At 36.0% G+C, this 9,255-nt stretch overlaps 1 protein-coding gene across 1 annotated transcript; it reads left to right on the forward strand.

Moving 5' to 3' along the window:
* Window positions 1–3,906: 3,906 nt before the first annotated feature.
* Window positions 3,907–8,966, forward strand: DFNB59 (deafness, autosomal recessive 59; the record flags this gene model as incomplete). Its single annotated transcript, XM_010152478.1, has 4 exons — window positions 3,907–4,117; window positions 6,276–6,471; window positions 8,009–8,150; window positions 8,849–8,966. Coding segments are annotated over exons 1-4 (667 nt in total), but the record flags the coding sequence as incomplete, so codon positions are not given.
* Between the last annotated feature and the right edge of the window lie 289 nt (window positions 8,967–9,255).

Below are 9,255 nucleotides of genomic sequence, written 5' to 3' on the forward strand. Positions count from 1 at the left end.
AAATGAAATGCTGTTAAAACCACTTAGGTAGTAAAAAGGACAATATTTGGTTCCATACATAGTTATTTTTGTTATCTCATGAAACAGATGTATATTGCACAGATTCTTTCGTCCTAGGGAAATACTTACGCCATCTGCTGGAAAGTTGAGGAATTCAGCAAGTATTTTTTTCAGTAGCTTTTTATTTGCTGTTTTTCTGGGTGTTAATTTCTTATTCTTCTGTATAGATCTGTAGGTAAATGTAATAGCGTTCAAAAGCACTTAAGTCAGGTGTTCTGGCAACTGACAGAACCTTATTCTACATTAAGAAGGTATTAAACAAATTACCAGCATAATTTGGTACTGATTATGTGGGCTTAACCCTTTCAAGTGAAACACCAACTGCATTTATCCAGTCAGTTAACACTTTAGACTTCTCCCCTCAACTGGCCGGTTAATCATACTAGCTTTATGATATGGGTGACTGTGACAAGAAAAAATCACATCAGTTCATGTGGATTACAGAAACATCAAAATCATCTGCAGATGATTCTAGATTTCTGGTGAAATTAGTGAGGTAATTTCACATTTTCAGTTCCTTGGACAAGCCTCTAGCTTGCATGCACCTGAGGTCAGCCTATAAATGCATCTTTATACATCCCATAACTGCAGGTATCCAACATTCCTGCAGGGATAATGTAGGATAACTATCTGATAATAAAAAAAAGAAATCATTATGCAGTTACCTAATAACTATGAAAAGCATTCTGTGTCCTCAAAAGTTATGCAGAAAGAAGGACTGTTCTCTAGATTTTATGATTAAATAATGTCCAGGTTCATATCAGCATGATGTGAAGAGAAAATAGAGTATTTAAGCATCAAAATTCTCAGCTACATACAGCTAATACTCGCCTGCTTTGTTACTACTCCATGGCTAAGACCCATTCTGAAGAAACAGAACTCATCTTGCATATGAAGTTAGCCATCGGGTTATTTGCTCCAGAGGAAGATATAGCAGAGAAATGCAGAACAGAGCTGAATAAGCTAACTTCAAACTGCTCCCCAAGGTGAGGCTTGTGATGTCCTCAGGCAAATTCACAGACACCTTTGATCTGCTGGGGATGGACAACTCAGACTCAGAAGAGAGTGTGGTAGTAGGAGCTGTGACCAGTTAAGCTAAAGTTATAGGGACAGGAAAATCAATTAAAAATCCATAAAAGTAGACCACTGTATCTTTACATCACTTCATATATTTTCTTGCACAGATTTCCATCTTTCAACTATAGATGAACCTGCTCTGCAGATGAAGCAGCAAATGAGGCTTCAGCCAGTAAGAGTTTTGATTTACTCATTTATTTGCAAGGGTCAGAGGGTACGTAATTAGAGAGAGAAGGGGTAACACAGAGAAAGTGTGTTCTCATGAATGAGAAAAAGGGGAAACTGGAGGAATAATTTTGTCTCTGACATCAATGAGTTTGTATGTGATTCAGGGGCTCATTTGAGAAGAAAGGTCATTGTAGATGGATAGTAGGCAATCTGGGGTGGGGGATTTTTGGTCATATTTTTTCATTTACTTTTTAAAAAGATGCCTGCATCATGGTGATGGTTCAAGTCTGACCTCATTCCAGCGATATATAAAGGTGTTCTAAGATTGGGCTAGAAAAGTTCTTTTGTCCTTCTATGAAGGATCCTGGTTAACAAACGCAGATGGACTGCCTTGTCACTACCATCATGTGGCTCTATACTAAGGGCTACGCAAGGTTACAGCCCTGGCACTCCCCAGGGGTAGCCTTGAACCTGCACGTGAGCAAGGATTTTCATCTGCACAACTTGACGAAGCAAGATTTTTTTTATTCGTGTGCTGACTCAGGCATAACGTACGCACAGCAGGTTTTTCATTTATTGGTTGTCCAAAATGAGACGGGCTGCAGAAAGGCTGGAAGTTCCTAAGTACATGCGTGTGCCAGGTACAAAAGTGCCTAGTACTGGAGGGGCGGGGAACTATCTTAGGTTTCTTCACATGGATGTGCAAAATTACCAAATATTTTCTGAACATGGTGATGTTAATATAGTTGCTGTCCTGTCCTGTGGCTTAAGGATGACACAAACAGCTGTTGCAGCATTGATGGTGGATTATAGGGTGTCAGAGTAACATGCCTACCATATAAACATGTAAAATGAAACTATTCGTTATCAAAGGTGGTGCTAGGATCAGATTATGATCTATATAAGATACTAAACAAGAGAAATATAAATATATGTTGAATAAACACTGCCAACTGAGCTTAATAACTTGTGGAAAAATAGGATCCTGTCAAACAGTTTTAAGACATATACAAGATAAATCTAAATCAGGACTGAACCGGCTATTTTAATTTAAGATTTTTCTTAACTTTTCCTTCTTTTTAAGTTCTGTTAATGTGTTTTGATTGAGTAAATATGTACAGGGTATTTTTGTCAGTGCAGTAATATGAATTACAGTCAGACTGAATTGCAGCATTTCACATGATTTCAGTTCAGAGTCTAGATATAACCAGCTTTGATTTTTCAGCACCCTCTAGAGTAAGCAGAAAGCTCTGGCAGCCTTTCATCTTAGGTCGTTGATGCAATGTACTCCCCTTTCTGCCTTTTTATTGGACTTCCTGATACTCAGTGTTTAAAAATAGTTATGGAAGTATTGGAAAGAACTAAATTGAAACAAGTTCAATAATTAAATAAGTGATCGTATAATAAAAACAGTCCTTAAAATGCATTCATGTGAAAACCATACTTTAGAAAAGAAGCCAACCGAACAAAAGTTTTTACCTGGCACCCAGGGATAATACTCATTATAGTCTAGCTTTACAAGCCTGTGGCTGGTTATTTATCTGCTGTAACTGCAAAAGGAGTCTCTGGAAGATGTACTACAAGGTTTAGCAGTTGTATGGTCTCCACTTTTGCAAGAATATTGTCATGTATATATGAGAACGGGTTGACTCGTGCTGCCTCCCTCACAGATCCTTCACAGTGCTGTCTAGTGACTCTTCTTGTTTCCCTTTACAACTGAGTATCTTTTTACACTGGTGTTTTCCCTCTTGGATCCTTGTACTGCTCCTTAACCCTGTATCAATAATTTCACTTCTGTCTGCAATTTTACTTTTATTATTTTGCGTAATTCTCACAATTTAGCAAATTTCTCAGTAGACTGGGCCAAATGCATGCAGCTGGCAAAGCTAGCCCTCGGCTCACAGACAGCAGAGTCCACAGGAGAAGAACGATATATAATGAAAGCCCACCACTGTCCCCTCTCCAGCCCAGCCATCACTAATTTTACGCTTCAGCCTAGGTGTTTCCCAAGACCTCCACACCACTGAGGTTATGCAAGCACTGTTGAAAGGCAATACCGCCTCAGCAGACCTACCATTATTCACAAATGTGTAATTCTGGCGGCCTCCCAGAGCACAGCTGGGCTGCTTTCCTGGATCTTGGTGAAACACTAGAGTTCAGTTGCATCAAGGACCCAATAAATAGTGATACATCAATAACGCCCAGCTGGAAGCCAAGGGTTGCAGAAGTTAGTGTCTTCTGTTCCTAAAGATCGTAAATTTTGTTTTTGAACAGTGTAAACTGCCAAGGAAAGGGTGACCGTTTCCCTATCAGTTTACACTGGCAATGCATTATTCATCATACAGAATTAGAGAGCTCAGCTGACGGTGTTTCAGAGAATTCTCGAGCAATACACCATAGAAGCTTGGTAGCTAACATGCTGTTGATTCTTTCCATGCAATATATAACTAAACCCGAAAAAACAGTTTGATGGCTTTTTTTTTTTTTTAATATGTTAGTTCTTTTGAAAGAGCATTGTAAAAAGAATTGAACATGGGCTTGATGTCTGGAAGCTACACTTGATGCAAAGCTTTTTATTATTATCATTACTGATGTCATAATATGTTTGCTGCTGCAACCAAAAACTTTGTTAAACAGGTTGGTGATGGAGGAAGACTAGTTCCAGTGCCCAGTCTCAGTGAAGCTGATAAATACCAACCTCTGAGCCTTGTGATTAAGAAAAGAAAATGTTTGCTTTCAAAAAAGTCTAAATTTGCTTCAACACCTTTCACATTAAAAGACATTCTTCAAGGGGAGAAAGAAATTTCTGCAGGTAAGATTTCTATCTTTCTTCTAAGTGGAAAAATGCATGTTTTCTAGTAAATACAGAACGGTAGACATAGTTTAAACCGGGCAGGTAGTGTGATGGTTTTTTAGTACATGGGTAATAAAATTTATCTGGCTTAGTCATGTAATAAATATTTAAGAAAAAAGTACGAACTAATAATAAAAAAAAAGAGTTCCTGGAAAAGAGATTAAAAAAAGGTAAATTATACTATAAAGCCTTGATTTCTTTTGAACTAATATGAAATAAATTCAGCCTTGTGTTTTTCACAAATGGCAACTGATTCTTGATAGATGTATTGATGTATGTTGATTAATTGCTACTTAAAATTTGGTTTGACAGTTCACCTGTCTCTCTCTTCTCGCATTTAGGTGTGTAAGAACAGCCTCAGTTTGCAGCAGTTCCATGCTAGTAATCCCTGGTGTTGAACTGGGCTCTGCACAGGCAGAAGCATTTGACAACAGCTATCTGACTGTAGTGATTGGATTTACATAAGATTTTTTTTTCCACATTTGTAATCTTTTTTTTTTTTAAGATCTTAACTGTGTTTAAATTTCCTTTGCTATGCAATATGAGACATTTTTGAGGAGATTCTATGAGAACTGGGAGGTGCAAAATTGAACTATACTGCCTATATTTTCCCATACGTTCCTGTGAAAAGTCCTCTGTAATTCTTGTTTACATGGAATGTTTTCTGAAAAGAGTTTCATTGCTTTATTTTCTTTTGAATAATTTCTTTTGAAGAATTATTTTCAATTTTGTCAACAATACTGATCACATTAATTGCACAACAATTAAATTAATTAAAAACTCTTCTCGACAAACTGGTGTGAGCACAAGATGACAGAAATACCAGTTGACCCCACAAAAGCGTGATTCCAGGATGCAAACAAGATGAAAAAAACGGAACCCCACTAATCCTACTAGTCTTATATTCAGGGCAAGACAGCTGTCTTGTCCTGAGTGGGGAAAAAAAAGAAAAAAAAAAATCTCATTAAAATCTCATAAAATTCCCTCTCTCAGTCTCATAAGATCTTCTAGTCTTTTCAGTAAAGGTTAGATGTCATGTGCAGAAAGTATTGTCCTTTAATGTAGGCAAAGAACTTTGTAATTGAATTTTTTTTTTAATGTAACAAATACAAGCTTTTGCCATCTTTTTAGAATAAAAAAATACGTGAACTTTTTTTTTGTTAAAAAGACAAACAGGATTCATACTAGGTGACTTCATAATGTCAGCTTTTATCCTAAAAGCTTCAAAGGATTTAAAAAAAGAGTAAAATCCAGACTCTCAAATATATTTGGTTACCTAATCCCTGTGTTCCACCTGCTTTATTAATTTCAATTTATCAACCAATGCATTCTAATATTTTTCTTTTAGTGTAACAGAAATGTATTTGAGGTTATAAAGCATTATAGAAATGCTTTGTCACCTACTCTTTGATTGCACGGTAAATCGAAGCAAACTTTCAAGTCAGAATTAACATGTTGCTTTCCTTCAAAGTCAGTAACATAGTCCCTGGAATCACCAGGCATACATGGAAACTGTGCTAAGTCTTTCTAATTGTGACATGTTGGGTAAAAGGCAAAGTTAGTGGCATGCCCATGTCTCATTCACACATTGCAAAATGAATAAATGTACTTGCATTTGTACTGCAGCTAGACAAAATTCAGAAGCCACTAATATTACTTTACACACAGTGACTTTCATTTTGTTCCTAGCTTTAATATTCTGTGTGGCCTCCACTAAGTAATTTTTTGTTTCAGAGTCTCTTTGTATGCAGAACATACTACACGTCTAGTTTAAACAAGTACCAACAGCATACTCACAGGTAAAAGTACTTTAGGAGAATAATGGTAAGCACAGGAATGTACAAATAGCCCACCATTTCATGCCCAGGACATACCACATGCAGGAGTGTGGGCACAACTCAGCCAGAGAGAGGCACAGAAATCCCTCAGACCCTTACGCACTTTGTTGACATTAGTCAACAGCAGCAACACCGGTATGTAAGTGCTCAATGTAGCTCTGAATTTCCCATCAAAATAGTTAAGCGCAGTAGGAACAGCACCATTTATTCTCTTCTTGCTGTGTAAAAACACTGTGTTCAGACTTCTCATCACACAATGATTATCTTCTTTTCCTCAGGTGTCTCATCTTACCAGTTGCTCAACTATGAAGACAAATCAGATGTTTCGCTTAATGGTAGAAGAGGAAATCAGATAATGAATGATGTTGGTTTTGACATTGCTGGATCAGATTCTGTTGCATTTAAAGCTTCATTTGGCATAGTGACCAAACATGAGGTTGAAGTACCAACATTACTTAAAGAACTTACTGCAAGGTTATATGATATATTATGTTTTCTGTTTCCATAATTATATTTCATACAGTTAGTCGGAACCTCTGAAATGGTTAAGTTTTGATTACTTTTAGCCAATCAATAGCAGTCACCATCTGATATTTTCCAAAAGTCTCACATTGGATCACTGGGATTAGACACAACCTTCTGTGTGGTACAGACTGTAGAATTTTTCTGAATTAGTTCTTTTTTGAATTACAGCGCATCTTTCAGGAAAAAAAAATATCCAAAGAGGAAGAGTCCATCCAATGTCCTATCTATGTTATTCCATAATACTGAAAATTTGAAATTTACTTTGAATGACATCACCCAACTTCAGGTTTCAAAAATAGGCTTTCTTTGCCTTTGTCTGGAACTAGAGAGCTGTATGTATTATTGCCAATGTAGGTACTTCAAGGTTTTATGAGGTTAATACTTTGAAAAGCAAAGTAGGTTTATCTGCTTAAATTTTTCATAACCTTTTGTGGCTCTTCTCTATGAAAAATGCAGTCTCCATTTTTCCAAGGTTCATGTTGAGCTGTGGACACCAAAACCAAACTTGGTGTTCCTATAGTGGTAGCACAAATGTCAAACACATGGAAATATGATGTGACTAACTCTAGGTTTAATTCTCTAGTTTATATTCAAAGATTATCCCTGGGCCACAATGTCATCCCAGTGAATTCCAGTGTCGCATCCCGGTAAATTATTTACTATGCATGATGTGACTTTTGGTATTTTCAAATATATATTGTTTCCTTGTAGTTATTTACCAAGCAGGGCATGTCATTTTGTATCCATAACTTCTCTTGTTCTGTACTTACTTTTTCCTGGTTTATTTGTAACCTTCAAACATTGCTATTAATAATTGGGGGCGGGATGGGGTAAGTGTCCTGGTCTCCTGATAAAAATATTCAATGTTATAGGACTGAGAGCCAAGGCCTGTAGAAATTCTCCTGCAAAAACATTTGTTTCATGATTGTTCCATCTTTGTAAGTGATACAATTTTTTTCAGTTATAGCTGATACATATCAGTTAACCAGTTTTTAATACATTGTGTGTGTGTCAGCTTGTATAGGCATCATTTAGTTTTCTAACCAAAACACTGCATTATCATAAGTTTTATAGAAGCCTAGAGCTAGAGCATTACAGCTATTGCTTTTATTATCTATTTTCCATACATTCTTACTGACTGACATTAATTATATCACTTTAAAAACAACTGTTATTAATTAGGGTGTGTTGACAGTTCCTTACTAAGAACAGTTTCAGATGGACAGACCTGGAATTTTCCAGGACGTCCCACATAACCTCTCAGACACTTGCATATTGCTAGATTTCCTTGATTTTTTAGTGCTTCTGTTCCCAAATGCTGAAGATCAGTATTAAGTTTCCAGAGACAACCTCAGTCAGTTCTTTACTGCTATGAGACTAAAATTATGGTGGTCTATTTACTGATTTAAAGTTGCTAATTCTATTAGCTGCTTTGTAAATTGCTAATAATCTCTGAATTTCCTTCCTGTCTCCCTCTTGATTTCAGAAAAATAAACTTTGATCATTGTCTAGTCCATCAATCAAGAAAAAATAGGATGGAAATTTTGTGTGTGGTCATGGAAAGCATTAGAACTACAAGGCAGTGCTCATTAACTGTCCATACTGGAATGCGTGGAGAGACAATGAGGGTAAATATGTTTGACAAAGTTCTGCAACTTAAATGAACAAATATAAAAAGCTCATTATTATAAATTTTATGGTTGGCTTTAATTGCATTTTTACTGATGTAAGCGCAGAAAAATCTGAAGTAAATCAGTGTTATTGCACTGATGCAAACTGAATTAAAAGCTGATCCTTTGTTAGCATTGCTTATGTGACAGGGATGGGAAATGCATGTGAAAGGATGGCTAAGCAATGAGCCATCGCTTTGTGTGAAGCCTCAGCAAAAATGTGGCATTTACTTCTTAGTTTGAATCTTCAATAAATGTGTAGCCTATCTTTCGTTATTATATTCATCTTCTATGACATATTGTAACTTTAGATTATTACTTCAAGGGTCGGCATCTTAGTTCCTGTTTACCTTCTTACTCCCTTTCCCTCTCTCTCTTCAGTGTGTTTGAATAACTGAACCTATAAATCTTCTGAAGTTTGCACATTACTAGTTTTCATAAATCATTCATATAATTATCAGAGTGATGCAAGTTGTTACTACCTCTGTATCAAACTGTATTGAAATGCAAAGTCATTAATAGAAAATTCTTTACTTGTGAAATTTGATCTTCACTTTCTAAGCTTCCTCCTGGCATTATAATTCTCAATGTATACAGTTATTATTTAGCTTATTTAAAAAAAATTTTTTTTTTTTCTGTGCTTTTCTAATTTGTAGTTTCACATTATTGAAGATCAGAATTGTAAGGGGAGGGACAAAGCCATTGTTTTTCCTGCACATACAACTATTGCTTTTAGTGTATTTGAACTTTATATTCATTTGGATGGTAATTTTGGTAAGTGAGGTGCATTATTGTCATTACTGCTATTGTTTATGATGGTCTGAGTTTTCAAAACAGTCTTCTTGCTCTTGATATACATAAGCCCCGATCCCATACAGTGGTGTGCCTTAATTATATGCACATAAGTAATCTGACTTTCTAAGAGAAACAGTCTTTTAAAGATAAACAAGGGTAGTACTAGAAAATAGTCTGTCATGGAAGCATTGTTTAAAAGTTAAGTATGATTTTGTAATTTTTTTTAATTCTACAGTTGCATGGAACAAAAAATCATAGAATCATAGAA

Source organism: Eurypyga helias, unplaced genomic scaffold, assembly GCF_000690775.1.
Source record: "Eurypyga helias isolate BGI_N326 unplaced genomic scaffold, ASM69077v1 scaffold38765, whole genome shotgun sequence".
In the NCBI taxonomy this organism is placed as follows: domain Eukaryota; kingdom Metazoa; phylum Chordata; class Aves; order Eurypygiformes; family Eurypygidae; genus Eurypyga; species Eurypyga helias.